At 37.8% G+C, this 24,601-nt stretch overlaps 1 protein-coding gene across 4 annotated transcripts in view; it reads right to left on the bottom strand.

The window, feature by feature from the left end:
* sbb (scribbler) overlaps positions 1-24,601 on the bottom strand; it is a 202,182-nt gene that overhangs the window by 98,775 nt on the left and 78,806 nt on the right. For all 4 annotated transcript variants that reach the window (XM_065220842.1, XM_065220844.1, XM_065220841.1 and 1 more), the window contains exon 2: positions 9,511-11,272. In XM_065220842.1, the coding sequence (XP_065076914.1) occupies positions 9,511-10,991 (1,481 nt within the window). In that variant the 5' untranslated portion in view covers positions 10,992-11,272. The remainder of the gene's footprint in view (positions 1-9,510; positions 11,273-24,601) is intronic.

The raw sequence follows: 24,601 nt of genomic DNA, 5'->3' as shown, positions 1-24,601 counted from the left end.
ATACTTTCACTGTTAGACTAGATCTTTGGTTTTCTCATGCAGTGGTTCATCAGAGAGGGGAAGCTTAGTATTCCCCATCGCCTGCCCATGGCGCCATGCTACCGCGGCATGAGCCAGCAACGCCGGCCATAAACCTACCGTCTCCAACACTCCACTATAAAGCATGAAATTAAGCCCGCCCACCAGCAACAAGGTGCAAAAACTAGCAAAGGGAAGGGCACGATCCAGTCGAATAATGTTATGTTAAAAAAAACGATATGTGATGAGAGCCGAGAGCAAATGCATCACAATCATTATTATGAACTAAAAACTTGAACGAGTCTAATTTAGAAATAAGACCTCGACAATTCCACTGTAGAACAGTGATCAAATCCCCGACCTCGTTTGGAAAATTATCCATCGAAGAAAATGATTGCTTCAAGGAGGGGCCACTTCAATGTCAATTTTTTCAAGAGGATCTCACAGTAGGAAGCATTGCCAGAAAAAAGGTTTTGGAAGGATCACAAATATCGAGGTACTTGAGGATACCGTCCACAATGTTATCAAATGAGAACAACCCTGATGAGGAGGGGGTTTCTGTTCTTAAAACTGGGGCATCAAGAGTTTTGGATGTCCCCGGGAGAGGTGGAAAATCCTGGATATAGTCTGTTCTGCGGAATCCAGGAAGAGTAGAAGTCTCCTTGTTTCACCACTACTTGATTTGGGCAAGCTGATTTGGGGTTCCTAATCAGCGGCTATCCGTGAACGAACGTTTATTTTATTTATTTATTTATATTTATGGAGCAGGGTAAAGGCCACTGGAGTAGAGCATTACAATGTACCCCATTCTCCAGCAGAAATAAAACCTCATCTTTTCTTAAATTACAATAAATAAGTTCAATGATATTTTCACATGACACGAGACATCTCCAGTGAGTTTGCGCTCTTTTAAGGAGATGAGGTTATGAAAGCTTTTCTAATATTTATACAGATGCGGATCTGGAACCATTTTTTGTACAAGCAATTAAGGGCGCAGTATAATTGGCGGCTTCAGCCAGACATATACCAGTCTAAGTTACCTGACAGAGACCTGGTGATCAACCTGACCGAAGATGATGGCCGCTTGGAGCGTCGTTTCAGTTACATGTCGGGCGTAGGAGGCCATTCTATCAATGTTGCTGACAGAGAACTGATATTCAAACCGATCGAATGACAGATGAGGGCCGGTGGGAGCGTCGACTCCACTAGACGTCGAAATCGTAGGATGCCAAGTTATCGATGTCACCGAGAAGCAGATATTGCGGATCTGGAACCATTTGTTGTACGAACCATTAGGGGCGTAGTATCACTGGCGGCTTCGGCCAGACATATACCAGTCTAAGTTACCTGACAGAGACCTGGTGATCAACCAGACCGAAGATGATGGCCGCTTGGAGGACAGATGAGGGCCGATGGGAGCGTCGACTCCACTAGAAGTCGGCAACGTAGGATGCCATAGATGCCCAATGTGTCTTCATTTCAGTGAAGAAACTTCCGTAAAACTGAAAGGAGTTCCTTCCTCCGCCATGTCAGAGTTAGACTCGTCATTTGACAAAAGAGGATTGAGTCATTAGTCGATGGCTTGGCTGTTTTCAGCATTTCTGCAAAAGACCGCCTGAAACGTTCCTTAAGGGAGAGTTCAAGTTTCTCCCCGCGCTGTTTGTACACTGGGCACGACGAGATATCATGAGGAGGAGTTCCTCTGCAGTACACGCTGTCTGTGGGCGTAAAACTCTTTTTACCTTCGCTGACAGATACTAAGCCCAGTTTTGGACATCCAGTATCTTCACCGGGGGAAGCAAAGGGTTCTTGAAACAGCCAACCACCTGCTTCTCCAAGATCTCGGGGGTCAGACTTGCTTCGTTTACCACACCTTCACGAACTGGGATATACACTCTATACTAGAGCGTAAAGAGCTGGGAGACAGCAATCTCATTAGCTTGCTTCAGGTTAGCGACGGTAACAAGAAGTTTATTGTGCCGAACCTTCGTGATTTCGGTCACGGTCGAGAATCGCTTCAAATCATTTGAAATTTGCACAACATTCAAAGGTTTGTTTTTGGACTGAAAGTAGACAACCCATGGACCAGTCGAGTCATTCGGATAGGCCCGCGTTCTGGTGCTTTTCTTAGCCTGCTATTGACAGACTGAGACGACGAACCAAGGATGACATCATCAGATTTCTGAGATGATCGGTCATCCATGTCGTCTTCCCACAAAACATCATTTTTTTTCTCGTACTAGTGGGGGCGCAAAACGCTCTACCACTGAACCGATATTAAAATACACAGAAAACGCTATGAACACAGAAACACAAATTGAAAATGTAACTGATGGAGGAGGAAAAGAAACAAAAACAAAAACTTATCTGATAATCCTATAGTACTACCACAGAGCGTTATATGTGTATATATGTAGGCGTTTACACAGATGGCAGGGAAGCGACGCCAAGCGTGGATGACCTTCGTTGTGGTGCCCTTGATCGAGGCTCGGTATTCAAGGCACACAGGCGCACGATGATGGATGAACGGTGCTCACACTCACACAGTTGCAGCGAATAAGCTGTTGGAGACGGGCAAGGTCAAGGTTGGCTGGTCAGTGTGCTCGCTGAAAGCCACTCCTCGGGTTACCAAGCAACTGGAGCGATGCTTCAAGTGCATGGGATTCGGTCACCAGGCGAGGAACTGCAATGGCCCTGACTGATCTGATCTGTGCAGGAAATGCGGAGAGAAAGGCCATATTGCAAGAAGCTGTACGAAGCAACCGACGTGTATACTCTGCAAAAAAAGAAGACGGTAACGATCATACGACGGGAGGCTTCCAATGCCTAACGTACAAAAAGGCGATGGCAGACCAACAGTAATGGAGGTAACCCAAATAACGTGTTGAACATACACGGAAAGATACTAAACCTCTTTATCGTGATGTGGTGAATAGTGTTAAGCTAGGAATCGTTCCGGAAAACTACCCTAACATTGAATTATCCACACAACAGTTGGTAGCCATACGCAAGGCTATCCTTACAAAAGTTGTGCAGCAACGTAAGGAGAAGGTCAAGCCTGAATTTGGACAATGTGTGTTTAGGACGGGGTATCTAGTTCTCGTCTGCAAAAATCAGGAAACAGCTGACTGGCTGAAAAGCGTAATTTCTACCATTACCATCTTGGGAGAAATAGAACTTACTGCTGTGGATGAAAAAAATACTCCTCGTCCTGAAATTATCATTGGTTTTTTTCATGTGAGGGTTAAATACTGATGAATGGAGAATCTTGGAAAGAAACACCATCAATCAGCTACCTGTTGAATTAATTTTTAATGTGTATGGAGTCTCACTGAACACTTTCAAGAATGGGCTTCAAAATTTATTTATTTATTATTGTCGTCAATCAGACGTAGGCCATTTTGTTACAATAATAATTACATTCTTTATTTTTTTATACTAATAATGCAATAAGACATAAAATTAAATAAGCAGTGTTTACCTTGATAGTATTCTATTTTTACGTATTCAAATTACGAATTAAATTGAAGTGTTGTTTTAATTTGGTTTTTGTCATTGTAAAGTCAATAGTTTCGCAGTCCTTGTTGTAGGTAGCCATCATTTGATCGCAGGGTCCAAATTTAGCATAATTTGTACGATGTTGGTTTCTAAAAAAATATTCCACCATTGCAAATTCTCGTGAATTCACGACGCTCTTTTAATGTTTGAATGTTGATGAGCATGCTCCGTGCTTCATGAGACGGAAGAGGTAATCAACCTAATTTACGAAATGCAAACAATAAGAATTGATTTTGTACCGATTCTATTCGTTCTTCGTGCGTTATTGAATAAGGTGACCAAACTATGCTGCAATATTCCAGTATTGTCCTCACATAGTCAATGTACATCGTTTTTATTGTGTACGGATCATGAAAATTATAGCTAAATCGTTTAATAAAACCAAGCATGTATGCTCTGTTGATGATGGTATTATAATGATCACTGAATGTTAGTTTGGAATCTATGATAACTCCTAAATCCCTAAGTCTTTCACACTTTTCTACCGGCTGATTTCCTAAAAAGATTGCAATATGGGGTTTCCTTAACCTCAATCTACCTGTGCACCAACTCTCAACACATAAAAAAAAAATATCAAAATATTGCTTTCAATGGATATCTATAGAGTAAACTAGAAGGTTAAGTGTATTTTTAAACCAATTCGAGTATTAACATGGCATTTAATATGGGATTTGAAAGTTGGTGCACAGGTAAAAAGTGAGGTTACGGGACGCCACTGCTAATAGCTATTGAATTACATTTTTGCAGAAAAGCACATGAATTATCGCGTATCTTTATCGTTCGTTACATACCTAAAGAGAACTTAATCGTACTTTGACGCGAAGCGCTGTGGATTGTGAGATGCTCGATGACCCTGAAGGGATTTTGTTTGTTTACTGAGCAGAAAATCATGGATTTAACCCAAGCTCCTTCCACAACACAATAAATAGCTATATTTGAGATTAACCATCAACCTCGGGAACTATTTGCATTATCGTGAATTTCGTCGTTCGTTACATACCAAGCAATAACGAAGTGGTGTTTTGTCGCGGAGCGTTATGGTTCTGAGATTCTCGATGGGATCGTTTTTGCTTACTGAGCAGAAAATCATGGGTTTAATCCTAAGCTCTCCGTCATGACTCTTAAAATCCATGATCACTAAACGAAATGAATATTTTCTTTCGATAGTCGGCTATCGAGATATTAAATGAGCAACACATAAGCAATATATAATTTTGTTTGCATCGCCAACTTTAGGCGAATCCTAACCGAATACCCTTCCCAACCCTCCAACTCTGCAGCACTTATGAAGGTCGCTAAGTCGGTGGCCTCTCGTAAGTACTACATCAACATTTCCTTCCCTATCCCTAGTTATGGTAAAGATGGGCGTGGCTGGTAATAGCGACAGTCATGCTTCTGGTATTCTTGTTAAGATTGGAATCAATGTTTACTCCCTACCATTATTCTTGAAAGTAGTCCTACTGAGAATTTCAAAAGAGTTGTGAGTGTCGCTAGTATACCTTTCAATGCAATCAACTGCCTTTCCCTCCGACACTTGAAATACAAGCTATCATAGTACAGTACTAAATTAAAATTTGATATGACAGGCTCTGTCATACGACACTGTCGCCGAAGACCGTCACGAATGTATGTATTTGTTTTCTCGAGTTTTTTTTTTTTGGATTTTGTTTATTTGATTTTAATAAATCAAATTACATTACATTACATTAAGTAAACTTACAATAATTATTATTCTGCATCTTCGAAATAAAATATAATGGAAACTACTTAATAACCATTCGATTTCCGTATAATGAAAATTTAAAATAAAAAGCTTAAAATTTAAGTAGCTTTATTTTTATGTTTGTTTGAGTGTTTAACAGCGGTTTAATGACAAGATGGCTTCGTTTTTTGTAAATGCGGACCATTCAACGAGGCGACTCAGTTGTAAGAGCAGAAAGGCTTCAGATGCCGAATGAGAGAGAAAGTGATAGTTAGCTTTATTTTTCCGGATTTTTTAGTATTCGATGGGATGTCCGTTTGTTTTGTCCGTTTTGCTGAACACAGTTACACACATTCAACTGTTTGCGCAACTCGCTACCCAATCAGAATGTTGTATGTGCGTAAATAAACCGCTCACCTCTACCGCAAGTCCAAAAAGTCAGCAAGTGAGAACACCTATCTTGGCTTAATTTTTGTGAATACAAACCATTTAACGAGCCGAGTTAGTTGTGTGAGCAGAAAGGCTTACATATTGTTTGGATGTGGTTTTCAACAAATTCAGTTTTTGATAAATTTACGACCTTTTTGGTTTTCGGCCTTTTGTGGTACCTTAGAATATTTTCGGCCTTTTGTGATTCGGCCTTCTGTACGGGTCTCGTGTCAAGTGTCCTCCGTCATATCCGCAGACGAACTGACACAATATTTACTGATACGAACTTTTATAACCTCGCGCAATCAGTTCGTCTCTCTGTTCTCTCGATATCCATAGCTAGCGAGTACGTAATTGGTTGATCAATTTTCAATAGTAAACTATTGATAAACAACAATCATCTTCATACCAAACAAGCTGAATCAAATGGTGTAATTAAAATTGAAATTCATTCTTAAATGACCATGTCATAAGCGTTTAAAACCTGAGACTATTTCGTCACACATTTTTTTTATTTAAACGCCAGTAGAGTACACTAAGACGTAGTCGCGCGCGTATTCAAAAAAATATTTACCTTGTATGAAGGGCGCAAAGGGTAATTCTAAATGAATAGTCAGTTCCAAATTTACCATGACATTACTGGGTTGCGGTCTTCATCAACGCTGTTCAGATGTGAGATGCATAAGGTGAACAGTTGAGTTCAAAATTCGTCTTCCAGGTGACACTAATAAATTATTTGCTTAACTTGACATCTTGACTAGATATAAGGTTTCTGTCTTTGGAACAGTTTTTCAAGTGAAAGAGACTAATTGGATGGTGTACATCACAAATCACATACTTTTTAACTTCTTATTGCTAGTATACCATTTCACTTCTTATTGCTTTAACTTGCTACTTCGATTACAGGGCTGGTAGCGATCAATGCTGTCAAAAATAGTGATTTTAGTGACCACGTTGAAGAAATAAGTGACTAAATAGTTGCTTATATGACCTAAGGGAAGAAAATTAATCGTTCAGATGGCATACCAAATAAATGTTTGATGTTTTAGACTTATTCAATTAGAATCTCATAAACACTTAAATATGTACGATAGGAACCTTTAAAGCGAAAGATTCAATAGAAAGTTTATGACTAAACCTCCAAGTGTCTCTTACCTGTAAAAACCTGAAAAACCGGGTTTTCTCAGGTAATTTTATTTCTGCTGAAAATACGTGGAAGTCTAAGGGAATCTTATCATTACTCAAAAAATTTAATAATTTTCTTACTAAGGATATTGCAAAGAAAAGAATGCATTTTAAAATAAAAACATTTAATATTCCTAGTTATTTTCATTCACAAGTTGAACTTTACAGACCTAAAATGGATTGATCTTCAGTAACAAATAAATTTAAAAAATTCAGAGGCTTCGAATGATTTGTTTTTTTTTGGTTCTAGAACATGCATACTTCCCACAAATTTTATAAATTCTGAACTTAGTCAAATTCCTCGCACAGTTTTAAAGCTCATGGAATTTTATAACAATGTTCAAGGACCTCATTTCACGGGAGTTCTGCGAAAAAATCTATGATAAAAATATCAAGTGCAATCTGCTTTCAAATACTGAAAAAAAAAATCCATTTGAGACCTACACTGAAAAATAAACGATTTTTAAAATTTAAAGTCGATTAAAAAAATGGCCATGTTTGATTCGGATGAAACTTTGCCTCAAGATTGGTAATTATGTTTACTACCATCCTTCCATACATCGCGAGATGGGCACTTTTAAGGAAAAAAAAGTTTTTCTTACAAAAACTTTTTCATGTCTGAACTGATTTTTTTAACGTACCATTTTCACACAAAACTAAACCAGTGAAGCTCAAAGTCATCTCAGAACCCAATGAAGCTCAATTTTTGATTCAATTAATCAGCAACTAATCACTTGGATTAATCGAGAATTCCATATGAAAAGGGCTTAAAAGGCTAATTAGAAAATAATATAATTGATTATATTGTCTACTACTGATGCAAAATCCAAACTTAGCATTCTTAGCTAAAGTTAGCCATAAAGAATTAGGTATGAATAAAATTTAAATTGAGATCTTCTTTCGTATCAACAACGATTTGGGAAGTCAACCTATCGCATCATAATTATATATGCCCTTCTGTTATTTATACCTAAACCATTAACATTATATACCTACCACTTTATTCTACCTATGAGCACTATAAAACTAAGGTTGATTTCATAACGAAAGTTGCGAAGACAAGTTTTAGTAATAATTTTATCATGGACCAAAGTAGTAAATTAAGGCTCAAAGGATTGAAATGTTGTTCAAATATAAATAATCCGTGATGCAACTGAAATAAGTTACGGGCCATATCGTCAACGATGGTAGAAAAATACATTCTATGGGATATAACCACAAAATTGAAACGATGAGCATATGTGAGTCATACCGTAGCGTGGTATCTTATAATAGAAGTCCAGTTATGAAAAAACGCCGATCGGTTGGAAATGAAGTAAATATCCAACCGTCAACTAGTGGGCAGCAGCATATTAATGATCCAGGTCCATCCTTTTTAATATGAAATTTTCGATTAATCAGAGGGAAATTAAGTGCTGATTGGAAACAAAATAATCGCAAATTGAGCTTTGTTGGATTCTGAGATGACTTTGAGCTTCACTGGTTTAGTTTTGTCTGAAAATGGCAAATTAAAAAAAATCAGTTCAGACATGAAAAAGTTTTTGTTAGAAATGTTTTTTTCCTTTAAAGTGCCCATCTCGCGATGCATGGACGGTTGGTAGTAAACATAATTACCTATTTTGAAACAAAGTTTCATCCAAATCAAACATTCCATTTTTTTTAAATCGACTTCAAATTTTAAAAATTGATTTTTTTTTCAATGTTATTTTTTTTTTCAGTATTTTTTTTTTCGATAATTTGGACAATTTTCTAAAAGTCATCCATACAACACATGTTTGTAGTTGTCATTTTTCCATAATATTTTTTTGAAAAAAAATCGGCAAAAAAAGTTTGGCCCTTCTCAAAGGTTAGTCTAGATAAATTTTGAAAAAAAAACTAAGTATGTGCAAAGTGGCTTATTTAGTCAAAGTCCACACATCCAGAAAGTTTCATTGAAATCTGAGAGGGTGCTGCCAGCTCCGAATACGATTTGGTGCGAAATGGGTCACAGGTAAGCTCTTTTATAACCGGTTGTCTCTCTGTTCCCGCGATAGTTATAGCAAGCGAGCACGTGATTGGTTAATAGCGGCCTAAAAGTTTGATAAATTGTCAATAGTTAATAATGATAAATTACTATTATCTTTATACCAAACATATCTTACATCAACTCTGAATCAAAGGGTGTGAAAATAATTTAAAACCATTAATGCAGCGTTTAAAACATAACAGTGGCTCGTTACACAATTTTTTGATTTGCATTTTGACACGCAGGTATAGAAAACCTGTTTAAAATACTTAACTTCTAAGGCACGAACAATGCAAACACACTTATGTATATATCATACCTAATAAGGTTGGTAAGTTACAGTAGTAGCTGGAGCACCTAGGTTAAAACATGAATATAGCGGCAGGAGGGACATAGTGACAGGTGCGGCATATTGCGCATCCTGTCCATTAAATTTCTAATTGTTCAAAACAAATTAATTGGTAGTAGATTCAATATCAATATGTTAATTAATTTGTTTTGAATAATCCAAAATTTAAAGCAAAAGTACAGGATGCTCACCATGCCTTATTTGTTTACTATGACCCTACCTCGAAATTGATTTGAATTTAGAATAGAGTAAAAAAGTGCTTACCTCGAGTTGTTTTGATTTGATAACCGCTGCGTTAGCGAAGTCATTTGTTGATCTGAGGTTTTACTCTTTATGCAGAATGCACCAGAGCAAGGTTGTTGAATTCCGTTGATTTGAATTTCATGCGTACAACTGCAAGACCGATCAACACCTGATGGTGTGCTATTGCCAGTACTGGTACTGTTGTGCTCATTTTTCTCCCGCTGATTGTGGTGTGTGGTCTTTTCCTTCGCCTTATCTCGACGATGCCCACTGCTACCTCGTTTCGATCCCTGTTGCGACTGCTGTTGTATAGTTGAGCTGGCCACTTGTGCTTGGGACTGCGATTGTGACGAGTGTTTCTTGTTGCTCGAGTTGGAACTACTGTTGCTATTACCATTATTTTCATCCGCAGATGACGATAGTGAACTTGTACCGTTTTGTTCAGCTTTCACGATTTCATGCTTAGCTTCCGACGTTTTCGTGCCAGGCTTAGTACGTTTAATCTTCATCTTTAATCCTTTGTCAAGCGTAGCTTGATGATCTACAGCTAATTTAGTGGCTGATTTACCACCCGAACTATTGTTCGTGGAGGACATGTTGCTTAACCTGCTACTAAAAGTACTGGAACTGTGCTTATGTTTCAATCCAGATGTTTCAAAGGGTGAAGAGTTGGAATTTCTTATGCTGTTTAGTTGACTGAGTAGCACAGAATGTTTTGATAGGTTAGTTGTGTGTTGATTCCTAGAATCTACGCTGCTGTTCGATTTGTGATGGTGATGATGATGATGGTAGTGATGATGAAGATGATGTCCAGAAGCAAACGAAGTCACCGATGGTAAGGAGGAAGAAGAGGAAGAGGAAGAGGAGGAGTGATGCTTGGATGGTGTTGAAGACGTGGTTCCTCCTTTCACAGACGTAGCTTTCGAAATCAGGAGTTTTGCACTATTAGGTGGAAGATCTTCTTTCACTGCACTTGCTCCTAAAGAATCACAATCTTTTGATGGAATTGGTGACGAAAGTGCGTTTTGTGATTTCTTTAGGCTCGCTTTATTGCTGTCACTACCAAGTACGTCGAGAGAACCTACAGATGGAAGTGACGGTAAGATTGGTTCCGACGTTGGTTGCGAAGAATTTTCACCAATCAATATTGTTCCTGATTGTATTTCTTGCTGTTGGTTGTTAACTGATGATTTCTCTATATCTGCGTCTAGATCAATGATCAGATCACCTATACCAACATCCCACTCGTTATCGTCGTACTCAAAGTTGGAATCTTTGTGGATATCACTGGTTGTTGACGTCGATGAAGTTGACGTGTTTGGCAGCGTGGATTCTTGATTCAAGGACGCCGTTTGGTGTTGCTGCTTATTACTTACAGTGTTATTGTTAAAATTACTACCGCTACAATTTATTTTGCTATTGCTGTCTGTTCCTTGGTTTGTTAAAACCACCTTGTTTTGGTGGTGGCTGCTGTTTGCCTCGCTGCGTTTCATTGAATCCATGCAGAAAAAGCGAGAAGGGCCTCCGCTGCTGGCGGGCCCTCGAAAGACGTTAGTTTTTCTTCGCTAAAGTTTAAAAACAATGACGAAGAAAAATCAAAACGCATTAACGAGACCTTGGCTGCAATTTCTGGTAGTGGTTGAATTTGATTCTTGTTGCAAATGTTGGATAAAATGGCAATTTGGTTGCTGTATCCAGATGCTACATCGGTTCTGTTGTTCTCATATACGTCACGGCGGGAGACGAAGGGCCCCGGCCCCTGGGCCAAAAAGACCATTTTAAGCTATAATGACAAAGAGAGAAAATAGTGCTGTTATGAAACACAAACCAATGAAAACTAAATGATTCATATGTAATAGTTTACATAGGTACTAAACAACAGCTGTATTTTTATCCAGCTTCAAAATTCTACTATATAAGTATTATTATTATTGCCCCATTAGAGTGGCAAACGCTTCATCCTAGAATGATGTTTTGGGGGGTCAGAAACACCCCATCGAAATTTGAAGCCGTCCGATCCACGAGAAGGGGTCCTGCAAAGAGCTTGAGTTTGTATGGGAAAAATGTATGGGGAAATGAGGCCCTTTTACATGATGCCTCTTGGTGGCGCTATACGCATTTGATTTTCTTCGTGTGAAAAGTGAAGAACAGGGTATCGGGAATAACTCTGAAAAGTTATTAGCGTTTGAAATTAACAACACCCGCCTTGCTTATGGCGAGGGTCTAACGCAACAAGCACGGTTTTCTTTTAGATCAGGCTTAGAAACAGCAATGTTCGCATCGGAATAACCTAGTTTTGCCATGGAATTGGTTGGAATTTTCATAGTTAGTAGAAAAATGTGCTATGGTCTATTGAAACCAGAATAAGATTGACCCAGAGGTTCCGGTTTTTTAGCTCTTTATTTGTTCTAAATTCAAAATAAGTTGAATTTCATTTTAACCAAGGTGCTCCAATTACTACAGTAACTTACCAGCCTTAATTGTTATGATGTATCTAAGTGTTTTTACATTGTTCCTGCCTTGGCAATTCAGTATTTTAAACAGGTTTTATAAACCTGCATGTCAGTATAACAATTGAAATCTTAAAACTAAAAAATAAAACTAAATCTTATTTTCGTATAAAGGGAATTAATCGTTGCAATTGAGGATTGCAACGATTTTTGCCTGAAATTATTAATTATTTTGTTGGACATTTGTTCTAAAGTCTCAACATTCGAAATTCTATGTACTTCGGTAGTACACTGGAGTCGCTTTTTACGCGGGTGATACGTCCCGCGTAAAAAAAACCGCGTAAATTCCGGAATCCGCGTAAAAAAAACCGCGTAAATTCCGAAATCCGCGTAAAAAAAACCCAAGTAAAAAAAGACCGTGTAAGAAAAAACCGCGTAAAAAGCGATATACCGCGTAAATTCTGAAAACCGCGTAAAAAAAAACCAAAATCCGCGTAAAAAAAAAACCGCGTAAATTCCGGAATCCGCGTAAAAAAAAAACCGCGTAAATTCCGAAATCCGCGTAAAAAAAAAACCGCGTAAAAAACCGTGTAAAAAAAACCGCGTAAAAAGCGACTCCAGTGTACTGTACTGCCGCTCTTCGCATGTTCGTCCCATACCGAAAATCGCGTTTCAAGTTTGCTTCGTACCATTGCTTCTTATGTGATGGGACATCCAGTGTTATGAAAATATTGGTAATTAGCTACCATTTGCATTGAAAAACTCAGTTTTGACGAAAATGACTATGGGACCGACATGCGAAGAGCGGCAGTGTACCAGGGAGACAACTTCAAAATCATCTCCAGAACTTTGTTCTGAATCCTTTGAAGTGCTTTTTTCCTGGTAGTGCAACAACTAGACCATATTGGCACAGCGTAAAGCATGGCTGGTCTAAAAACTTGTTTAAATATTAGAAGTTTATTCGTCAGGCAAAGTTTGGATTTCCTGTTTATAAGAGGATACAAACATTTTATATATTTGTTACATTTGGCATGAATGCTCTCAATGTGATCTTTAAAAGTTAATTTTTGGTCAAGTACACGCTAACTTGAAAGTACTCATTAATGAGTAAAAAAAGACCCATTTTGAAGAAAAGTGGCTTAACTCATTAATGATTAAACAATTTTACCCATTAATGAGTATCTGTTACCCATTAATGATTAACAATTACTCATTAATGGGTTACAGATACTCATTAATGGGTAAAAAGTTTACTCATTTAATGAGTTAAGCCACTTTTCTTCAAAATGGGTCTTTTTCAACCATTAATGGGTACTTTCAAGTTAGCGTGTATTAATCCAAGATATTTCACTTGGTTTGACCAGGAAATTGGAACCAACGTTGGAACTCCGTTCATAGTGACTATGTGATTACTACTAGGTTTCAAAAAGGAAGCTCTAGGCTCATGTGGAAATATTATAAGTTGAGTTTGGGAAGCGTTGGGAGAAATCTTCCATTTTTGTAAATAAGAAGAGACAATATCTAAACTTTTCTGCAGTCTGCTGCAAATAACACGAAGACTTCTTCCTTTAGCGGAAATGCCTGTGTCATCAGCGAACAAAGATTTGTGGCAACCCTGAGGCAAATCAGGGAGGTCCGAAGTGAAAATGTTATACAATATAGGCCCAAGAATGCTACCTTGAGGAACTCCTGCTCTAACAGGTAGTCGATCAGATTTGGAATTTTGATAATTTACCTGCAGAGTTCTGTCAGTTAAATAATTTTGAACTAATTTCATAATATAAAGTGGAAAATTAAACTTTTTCAATTTAGCAATCAAACCTTCATCCCAAACACTGTCGAATGCTTTTTATATGTCTAGAAGAGCAACTCCAGTTGAGTGGCCTTCAGATTTGTTGTGCGAATTAAATTGGTAACTCTTAAGAGTTGATGAGTAGTTGAATGCCCATGGCGAAATCCAAACTGCTCATCTGCAAAAGTTGAGTTCGTATTGATGTGAAGCATCATTCTACTTAAAATTATCTTTTCAAAAAGTTTACTTATTGAAGAAAGCAAACTTATTGGACGGTAGCTAGAAGCTTCAGCTGGATTTTTATCCGATTTCAAAATTGGAACAACTTTTGCATTTTTCCATTTATCAGGAAAGTATGCCAAATGGAAACATCTGTTAAATAATTTTACCAAGAAAGACAAGGTACTTTCTGGGAGTTTTTTGATGAGGATATAGAAAATTTCATCGTCACCTGGAGCTTTCATATTATGAAACTTTTTAGTTATAGACCTTACTTCATCCAAATCAGTCCCCCAGGAATCATCAAAAATATTTTCCCGAGAGAAAATATTCAAATAATCCCGAGCAACCTGATTCTCAATAGGACTAGTAAGACCCAAACTGAAATTATGGGAATTTTCGAATTGCTTAGCAAGACTCTGAGCTTTTTCCAAACTTGTGATCAAAATTTTACCACCTTCTTTAAGCGCTGCAATAGGCTTTTCAGGTTTTTTTCAAAATTTTTGTGAGTTTCCAAAAGGGTTTGGAACTCGGGTCTAATTAAGAAACATTATTTTCAAAAGTTTTGTTCCTCGCTTTTTAATTTGTTTTTGCAAAGCCCGCCAGATAACTTTCATGGCAGGATCGCGTGTTCTGGTTTTAAATTTTTAGTGTGGCCCACCGGATGATCCGGAACGTCCGCAAAATAAGATACGTCGAATATTTGATCAAAGTATGCCTTGATCGCATATCTGCAACTATATGGAATGTAGTAAAATTGTATTTTTACCCTTCTTATAAAGAAGGGTATAGATATCACTTGAAAAACCGACTATCGATCCGATTCCCGGAGGGCCGAGTGTCATATACCATTCGACTCAGCTCGACGAGATCGGAACATGTCCGTGTGTGTGTGTGTGTGTGTACGTGTGTATGTGTGTGTGTATGTAACGAAATGAATGCGCTCACGTTTCTCAGCAACCGCTCAACCGATTTGGACAAACTCGGCGCCAAATGATAGGTCTTGGGGTTCCATTGAACGCTATTGAACGGTTTTGGAATCGGTGAACCGGTTCCGGAGATATGGCCGGAATAAGATCCGGTGAATATGGGCCTTCACGCTGGATTTAACGGAAAACGTATCAAAACCATCATGCGACACATCAAATTACTACAGAATTCAAAAATAAGATCAATGAAAGTCGTGTTAAGTGTTCCAGACCACATTGGACACACTTGGACATGTTCCAGGTACCCCGGGGAAGTTGCTTGAATATGAATTGAATTAAAACCCATTAAATCACATTAAAATACGATGATAAGGTGATTGGTAGCCTCACCAAATAGACTACACCCGGATATATTCCGGGTACCCCCAGGCAGTGGCGTAGCGTCACTGGATGACACGGGGGTGGGGGGCTTGGTCACTGATAATGACAATAAAATAAATAAACTTGAATAAGTAAGAAGGGTCTGATCACACCATAGGTGGATAAATTCGGGTTTTTTATGTATCGTTCGATATATATATAAATAAATAAACAAATAAATAAATAAAATAAATAAATAAAATTGTGATTTTTATATACCAACATGGTTATTGGCTCTGATTGGACACTAAGACTGGCCCACATTTACATGGGGGAAATTTTTTATCATTTTTTTCAACGGGCCAACCCCTAGATTTGTGCCGTTAGGTGAGAAAACCGCAGCTCATTCGGATTTAACACGAGCTCGCGCTTTTGATTTAAAATTGAATGTATGGAGAAATAATATTCCTTCACTCTTTCGGGCATAGAACTGGTTCAGCAAACTGGATTTAACTCATAATTCCAGCACACGTAGCTAAGACTATAAGGAACAACTTTGCTGAAGCCAGCATCACGATTCAAGTTAGTATTATGGAGATATTAATTAATTATTTGCATTCTGCTCGTATATTGCAACAAAATACAAGCTGCCTGTATTCAACAACGTATCAACTAGATTTAGTGATACAAAATATCATGACACTCACTCGAAACTCATCAACGCATCAACCGACTATCGCTGACAGAACGTTTTGTCACGCAGTGAGAGGTAGAGCCAAGGCAAACAACAATCACCAGTAATGGGCGCTGCTCACAGGCAAAATGTAACACTCGCTGCTGATGATGTACAGCACAACGAAAACAGTGAAGTACGATCATGAGAAAAAGCGAAACGACAAAAGAAAATGAAAACAATGCCTACAAACAAAAATGGCAAAATTGAACGGAAGCTGTTGGGCTCACTCACATAAGCAAGCAAAGCAACAACTGCTTCAAAACGAGCACAGATGAGTGTCGTGATTGTCGGGAACAACCAGGTGGGTGATGGATCACCACCGAAGACGACATTCACCAGTTGCTTTTCACTTCTTTCGTCAACTTGATGGATGGTCGATGGATGGCCATGGAGAGTGCTTCGACAAGCACATTGATAGGAATGTACCAAGCGTTACTACCATCAGCCACTAGAAATAAAAGTTCATATTTTCCATAGGCCAACATTCAGGCTCGTGTCTTTTCGTGCGATAACCATCTCTGAATGTTTCAGAGATACATTCAAAAGCGAATATTTCAATAAAACTGACTGGATTCATGATGCAATCTTAAGTAAAGTTTTTTTTTTTTCCTTTGGTTTGTTTTTTCCGTCGATCTTGTTTTCCGTGCTGAGCACCAATGCTACCGAGTCGGTAGTATTACAGCACGGAAAACAAGATCGACGAAAAACAAATCAAGGAAAAAAATCCGTAAAAATTATTGTACTGGATTTTGGATCAAAGTTGCCTTGATTTCTATTTTAAACTATATGGATTGCAGTAAAATTGTGGTTTTTTATATATCAACTGATCATTGGCTCTGAGTGGTCCTAGATTCCTAGTCCTGACTACTTCAAACTAGGGGAACAAGATTTTTCAGTTATCAAAGGAACACATCTTAGTCCTTGTTACTTTTTATGCTTTGTTGATAGTGACAAGACTCGGCTTTGTTCACAGAGGATACTTCCACTCACTTCGCTATAAAAAATGTTTTTCGAAATTATGGAATCATTGTATGATATTTTGAAATTGTCAGATACAAGAAGAGGTTGGAAAGTATGTATTTGACACATAAAACCTGCCAATTAAGCTTCTAGTGCGTCACAAGCAGCGAATTTATGACTCGTGAGCGTTCACTCAGAGTGAGCGCTCACGAATCGTAAAATCGCTGATTGTGACGCAATTAAATCAATAATGAGGTTTTATGTGTCAAACACATAGTTTACAGCCTTTTCATGTAACTTAAAAGTACTAATTACACTGTGCAACAAATCGAAACTATTTTTTCTAGGACTGAGAAAGTTGACCATATTTGACTTTCTTCATATAACATATATGGAACTCGATCTTCAAAAATCGACCCCATTTCAGTGATTTCAAGTGGTATAGAAGGACATCGATCTGTCAAATTGATTATACCAGCTGTAAAATGAGAAAGGGAATCAAGGGGGTAGTCAATTATTTTAAAATAATTCTAACGTGGTTTATAATTCCATGTGTTCTTAGCACTCCTGCACTCATGTTTTACTATTTCTTTAACCATCTGTGTCCTTTATTTATAGTTCTATAGCAAGCTTTAAAAAAAACCATCACCTTGCTTCACACAGCAAAACTGTGGTACATGTCACATTTTCTTCTTTGGAAATTTTCTAATTTTTTGGAACCAATTGCATCAAACTTTGATTTCATTAGGTTTCGTAGGAGGCAGTGGCGTCTCGTCCATATGTGCACCTCGTGCACTGCACAGTATCGAATTTTCAAAAAGTAAAATTCAAATTTCATAAAAGTTAAGAGGCAAAAATTTAATACTCAAATAAAACCATTTTTGTCCGCCCTATTTATTGGTTTCATATGGATAGTAACTGAATTATCCACCACATCACTGGATAGTAGCTGAATTGTTTACCACATCGCAGCTCAACCTCCGTTTTACGCGCCACTGAAAGAAATGTACGTAAAAACAGAAGCGAGGCATAGCGATCTTGTTTTCACGTACGGGCACGCTGGGATTTTACCACGTGCAGACAACACTCTTTTTGGGCTTCTATGGCGAATGAGCGACACAAAACAAGCAAGGAAAATATGCCTTCGTTCTATCAAAGCCACCGCATGCTTAGTTTTCCCAGTCTGAGCACTTTTGCTTGTGCACCAGAAACGCTCGTATTTACAACCAGATTAGTTGTATATGTATTGAAGTCCCGTAAGCATAATTGCCGCTGTGTTAGTGTTTATTTTGTGCACTTCTATCTTTGCACAGTTTAAAGAGAAGAGAATAAATTGGCACGTATAGGCAACTTCGCATTTGAGTTTCTCTCTGAATTGATTGAATCTTGGAGAGCCGTCATTCGTTGTATACCTACCTACTCGCACACATCGAATTTTTAAATTTTTAGATTTTTTCACTACCATGTCTGCATTTCATTCAGTAGCCTCAGCGCATTGATGGAATATTGACCTCCTGAAAAGACCGTTTGCCAGAAGATCCATGGAGGAATAAATGCTTATAGCGAGAATGGACGTCCCACGACCAAAGTTGGACAACTTGAAAACGACATGTAAAAGAAATGGTGAAATCATAACGCGGAACTTTGTCGAAAATGGACAAGTGGAAATTGTTGGTTGTGTCATGCTCGAGGAAATTGCGCGGGAAGAGGAGCATTTCGAGGTAATCGCAATTCGCGTCAACTCTACACTACTGCTAAAGAAACGGTGAGTAACGATGACAAATATCATAAACATGAGACTTAAAAAGAAAATCAATGTTTCTATGCAAGAGTAAGCAAAACTGGTAGCAGAACTGTTTACCATCATCATTTCGTTTATTTTTTATGGTACCCCCGTCGAAAGCTTTGTATCCCATTTTTTTTATTATGCATCAAAATTGGCTTCTACTGTTACAGACAAAATATAAATAAAATAGGTGCACAACTAGTGAATTTTCTCACGTGACGCCACTGGTTTGTTGACAACCCCGCAATATTCAAATACAAAAAATCGAATTGATTCACATTCCTGGAAGTTGGCTGCTATTTATTGAAACGCAAGCTGCTTTAACAACAAAAAGTTTTTTATAGAGCAAACATTCCGAGCTAAATGCGGCATGGTTGACGCCAAGTTCATTTTACGTACTTTATTTATTTTCAAACAATTAATACATTTCAATACAGTTGACGTACACTCCTACGTTTTGTGTTTTTGGCTGCACCTAGAGCATCTATCACAGCTTTTGCAATCCATGCTCTTGTGCCCAAATTCTCCACATTTGAAGCATCTCAACACATTAATCGCGGGAACTATCGAGCACCGATCAAACCCTACATTTACTTTTTTCGCACATAACAAACATTTATACGTATTGACATCGACTTTAATTACAACACTATACTTGTTATAAGTGAAGCGTGGATTTTCAAACATGTCCACTACTTTTACATCATTAATAGCGATGTCTTCATTTTGACTTTTTAAGTAGTCAATACAGAAATCGGAGGAAAACTGATCGCTCATGCCCACTATTTTCAATCTCGGTACCGAAGTGGGAACAACAGCACTATATTTTTCACCCAGATTGCTTTCAATACCATTTTTCTTATCATTTAGATTAGCTCCTGTTGCACACTCAACAATAATGGAGCCATCTTTACCATTTCCTTCAAAAACAACATCATCATCATTATCACTATTTTGTATTTTACGTTTTTTGCGTCTGGTCTTTTGGTTTGCCTGAATAGTTCTAGATGAACTGCGCTGATCATTCTTTACAACTAATTGGTTTTCCGCATTAATTTTAAAAAATGAACTTTTCATATTATCCAATTTCTCACAAATTAAATTTTCAAGACCATTTACATTTATTCTAATGTCTGCCATCCCGCTTTTAACCGCGATGTCCACCTGAGCAGCAATGTGATCTCGCATGCCAGTGATCGAGTCCGAGAGTTGAAAAACCTTCTTCATCTCTTCCTCTATCTTTTTGACCCGCGAGATCAGATCATTCTGCTCGTCACAACTCTGATCTGATAGACAACAAGCACACTTGAACAGAACATTTGCATTATCTGCTATAAGCCTCGCCGCAATCTTATTGAGTGCCGCAAGGGCGAAATGGAACGTTCCATTGCACGGACCTACACATGTAACTGGGAGCCCACTCATAGCAATAGACTGCTCGCATACATTACACACATCCATTTTACCAAATTAAACGCTAACACTGTTAGCAGCAGACATATACAGGGGAGGAGAACACAAAATAAAATTTTACCGTTCCAGTCCGCATCGTGCTCTCTTGCCGTGCGGATCTATTTGCTTTTTGCTGAAGGAAGTGTTACTACTACCTAAAGCTACAACAAATTTAAACAGCACTTTTCAGTGCTCAACTTGTAAAAAAAATTTCTACCTTGTTCTACTCTTATTCCTCTTCGATCCTTGTTTGGACCCTACCCGAGGTAATCCTTCTTGGTTATCGATTTGTAAAATTCCTCTTCGATCCTTCAGATTCTTATAGTAATCTGCTTGGAAGTCGATTTGGATAAAAAATTACTGCCGCCATGGCGCCTAAACGCAAAAAAAAGAAAGGGGCAAACTCTTGACCCCCCTTCTGATGAAATTAATTTGAGTAATCAATTTGATTTGCTCACGCATTATGAGAATGATCCATCATCCAAAAAAATTCTAGTAAACTTTCCCGGCTTAATGCCAAGAAGGAAAAGATTCCCCCTATTGTGATAACCACTTCCGATTTCCATGCTCTTCGCATGGAACTTTTGAATTTCGTGAAAGTTAAGTTTTCACTACAAATTGGACGTCGGGGTGAATGCCGTGTATTGGCTGAAACCTTGGACGGATTTTAATGTCTTCTCAAGTATCTTACTGAGAAGAAGCACAAATTTTTTACTTACGACACCAAAACTGAACGTGTGTTCAAGGTTGTCATGAAAGGACTGCCCAGTGGTGAATCCCTGGATCAGATCAAAGATGAACTGGCAAAATTACTTGGAGTTGTGCCACTCCAAGTAATCAAAATGAAAATGAAATCCCGTCCTGGCGATTCGCGCAACGGGATTTATAATGATTTTTATTTAGTTCACTTCAAGTCTAGTGAACTAAACAACCTTAAGGCCTTAGAAAAAGCTAGCCTTATGCTTCATGTCCGAGTGAAGTGGGAACACTTCAGGAAGACTGGAGGAAATTTCCAAAACCTCACCCAGTGCCGTAAGTGCCAGGGATGGGGTCACGGAACTAAAAATTGCTACATGCCAGCTAAATGCATGAATTGTGGTGATTCCTCTCACGCAAAGGACGACTGTCCTGTGAAGGAAGATCCTAAGAAATTTAAATGTTCAAATTGTGGTGAAAACCACAAATCCAATTTTTGGGAATGTAAGACTCGCAAAGCGATCCTACAATCTCGTTCTAACCGTCAGGTAGGAAGCGCTCCACGTTTCCGACCAGGTACACATTCCTCTGCTGTTAACAACGGTCAGCGAAGAACAAATTCTACATTCGTACCCGTAGGTACAAATATCACCCCTGCTTCAAATGTTTCATCTGTACCTACTCCCCTCGCTGCTAACAATGTTCAGCGAGTTAATGGAGCTACCTATGCTGCTATTGCAGCGGGTAGAAATCAAAATACTAACCAAAGTAATTCTAACGGAAATTTTGACAATTTTGACTTAGGAAGCATTACTGCCCCTAAAATGGAATTTTTACAGAATTCATTAATTGATATGATTTCGGATATGCTCAAATCTAACTCCATGTTTGATGCTATTCAAACTGGAGTAAAATTTGCAAATAATATTGTCATGACTTTAAAATTCAGTAATGGATTTTAAAGCATTAAATATTGTAAATTGGAATGCTCCATCTCTTAAAGATAACGAAGACGAGCTATTTATTTTTTTGAGAGTTCATAACGTGCATATTGCCGTTATAACTGAAACGTTCCTTAAACCTGACCATAAGGCTAAGAAGGACGCAAATTACTTGATTTATAGAAATGGTCGTCTTGATGGACCCTGTGGTGGCGTTGCCATCATTATTCATAGACGAATCAAACATAAAATTCTTTCTTCATTTGAAACCAGAGTTTTTGAAACTTTGGGAGTTTCTGTTGAAACAAAATTTGGACAACTTACGTTTATAGCTGCCTATTTGCCATTCCAATGCGTAGGCCAGCAAAAGAATTTTCTCAAGGGTGACCTTCAGAAACTTACCCGTCATAGGTCTAAATTCTTCATTATTGGTGATTTTAATGCAAAACACCGCTCATGGAATAATGCTCAAAGCAATTCCAATGGTAATATTCTGTTTGATGATTGTTCTGCAGGTTATTACACTATTCAATATCCAAACAGCCCAACATGCTTTTCTTCTGCAAGAAATCCCTCAACTATTGATTTGGTCTTAACTGATTCATGTCAACTTTGTAGCCAATTGGTTGCCCATGCTGACTTCGGTTCTGATCACCTTCCAGTAACTTTTGAAATTTCCCAAGAAATAATTTCTAATCCCAACAGCTCTACTTACAATTACCATAGGGCTGATTGGGAGCAATATCGAACATTTATGGAATATAACTTCGATCCAAACATTCCTTTGCAAACCAAAGATGAAATTAATTATGCTCTTGAATCTCTGACTACTTCTATAGTTGAAGCAAGAGCTGCCTCAGTACCAAAATGCGAGGTTAAATTCGATTCAATTATAATAGACGACGATCTTCAGCTCTTGATCCGTCTTAAAAATGTCCGTAGGAGACAATATCAAAGAACACGCGATCCTGCCATGAAAGTTATCTGGCGGAATTTACAAAAACAAATTAAAAAACGATTCTCTGCCCTGAGGAACAAAACTTTTGAAAATAATGTTTCTAAATTAGACCCGAGTTCCAAACCCTTTTGGAAACTCACAAAAATTTTGAAAAAACCTCAAAAGCCTATTCCAGCGCTTAAAGAAGGTGGTAAAATTTTGATCACAAATTTGGAAAAAGCTCAGAAACTTGCTAAGCAATTCGAGAGTTCCCATAATTTCAGTTTGGGTCTTACTAGTCCTATTGAGAATCAGGTTGCTCGGGATTTTCTGAATATTTTCTCTCGGGAAAATATTTTTGATGATTCCTGGGGGACTGATTTGGACGAAGTAAGGTCTATAACTAAAAAGTTTCAAAATATGAAAGCTCCAGGTGATGATGGAATTTTCTATATCCTCATCAAAAAACTCCCAGAGAGTACCTTGTCTTTCTTGGTAAAATTATTTAACAGATGTTTCCATTTGGCATACTTTCCTGATAAATGGAAAAATGCAAAAGTTGTTCCAATTTTGAAGCCGGATAAAAATCCAGCTGAAGCTTCTAGCTACCGCCCAATAAGTTTGCTTTCTTCAATAAGTAAACTTTTTGAAAAGATAATTTTGAATAGAATGATGCTTCACATCAATACGAACTCAATTTTTGCAGATGAACAGTTTGGATTTCGCCATGGGCATTCAACTACTCATCAACTCTTAAGAGTTACCAATTTAATTCGTTCAAACAAATCTGAAGGCCACTCAACTGGAGTTGCTCTTCTAGACATAGAAAAAGCATTCGACAGTGTTTGGCATGAAGGTTTGATTGCTAAATTGAAAAAGTTTAATTTTCCACTTTATATTATGAAATTAGTTCAAAATTATTTAACTGACAGAACTCTGCAGGTAAATTACCAAAATTCCAAATCCAATCGACTACCTGTTAGTACAGGAGTTCCTCAGGGTAGCATTCTTGGGCCTATATTGTATAACATTTTCACTTCGGACCTCCCTGATTTGCCTCAGGGTTGCCACAAATCTTTGTTCACTGATGACACATGCATTTCCGCTAAAGGAAGAAGTCTTCGTGTTATTTGCAGCAGACTGCAGAAAAGTTTAGATATTTTCTCTTCTTATTTACAAAAATGGAAGATTTCTCCCAACGCTTATAAAACTCAACTTATAATATTTCAACATAAGCCTAGAGCTTCCTTTTTGAAACCTAGTAGTAGTCACATAGTCACTATGAACGGAGTTCCTATTTCCTGGTCAAACCAAGTGAAATATCTTGGATTAATACTTGACCAAAAATTAACTTTTAAAGATCACATTGAGGGCATTCAAGCCAAATGTAACAAATATATTAAATGTTTGTATCCTCTTATAAACAGGAAATCCAAACTTTGCCTGACGAATAAACTTCTAATATTTAAACAAGTTTTTAGACCGGCCATGCTTTACGCTGCGCCAATATGGTCTAGTTGCTGCACTACCAGGAAAAAAGCACTTCAAAGGATTCAGAACAAAGTTCTGAAAATGATTTTGAAGTTGCCTCCCTGGTACAGTACTACCGAGGTACATAGAATTTCGAATGTTGAGACTTTAGAACAAATGTCCAACAAAATAATTAATAACTTCAGGCAAAAATCGTTGCAATCCACAATTGCAACGATTAATTCTCTTTATACTTAGATAAGATTTAGTTTTAGTTTTTAGTTTTAAGATATCAATTGTTATACTGACATGCAGGTTTAAAAAAACCTGTTTAAAATACTGAATTGCCAAGACATGAACAATGTAAAAACACTTAGATATATA

The sequence above is a fragment of the Ochlerotatus camptorhynchus genome, unplaced genomic scaffold (assembly GCF_037179485.1).
Source record: "Ochlerotatus camptorhynchus isolate MF236.1 unplaced genomic scaffold, CSIRO-AGI_Acam_v1.1 ptg000134l, whole genome shotgun sequence".
In the NCBI taxonomy this organism is placed as follows: domain Eukaryota; kingdom Metazoa; phylum Arthropoda; class Insecta; order Diptera; family Culicidae; genus Ochlerotatus; species Ochlerotatus camptorhynchus.
This window is presented reverse-complemented; position numbering and strand designations above follow the sequence as displayed.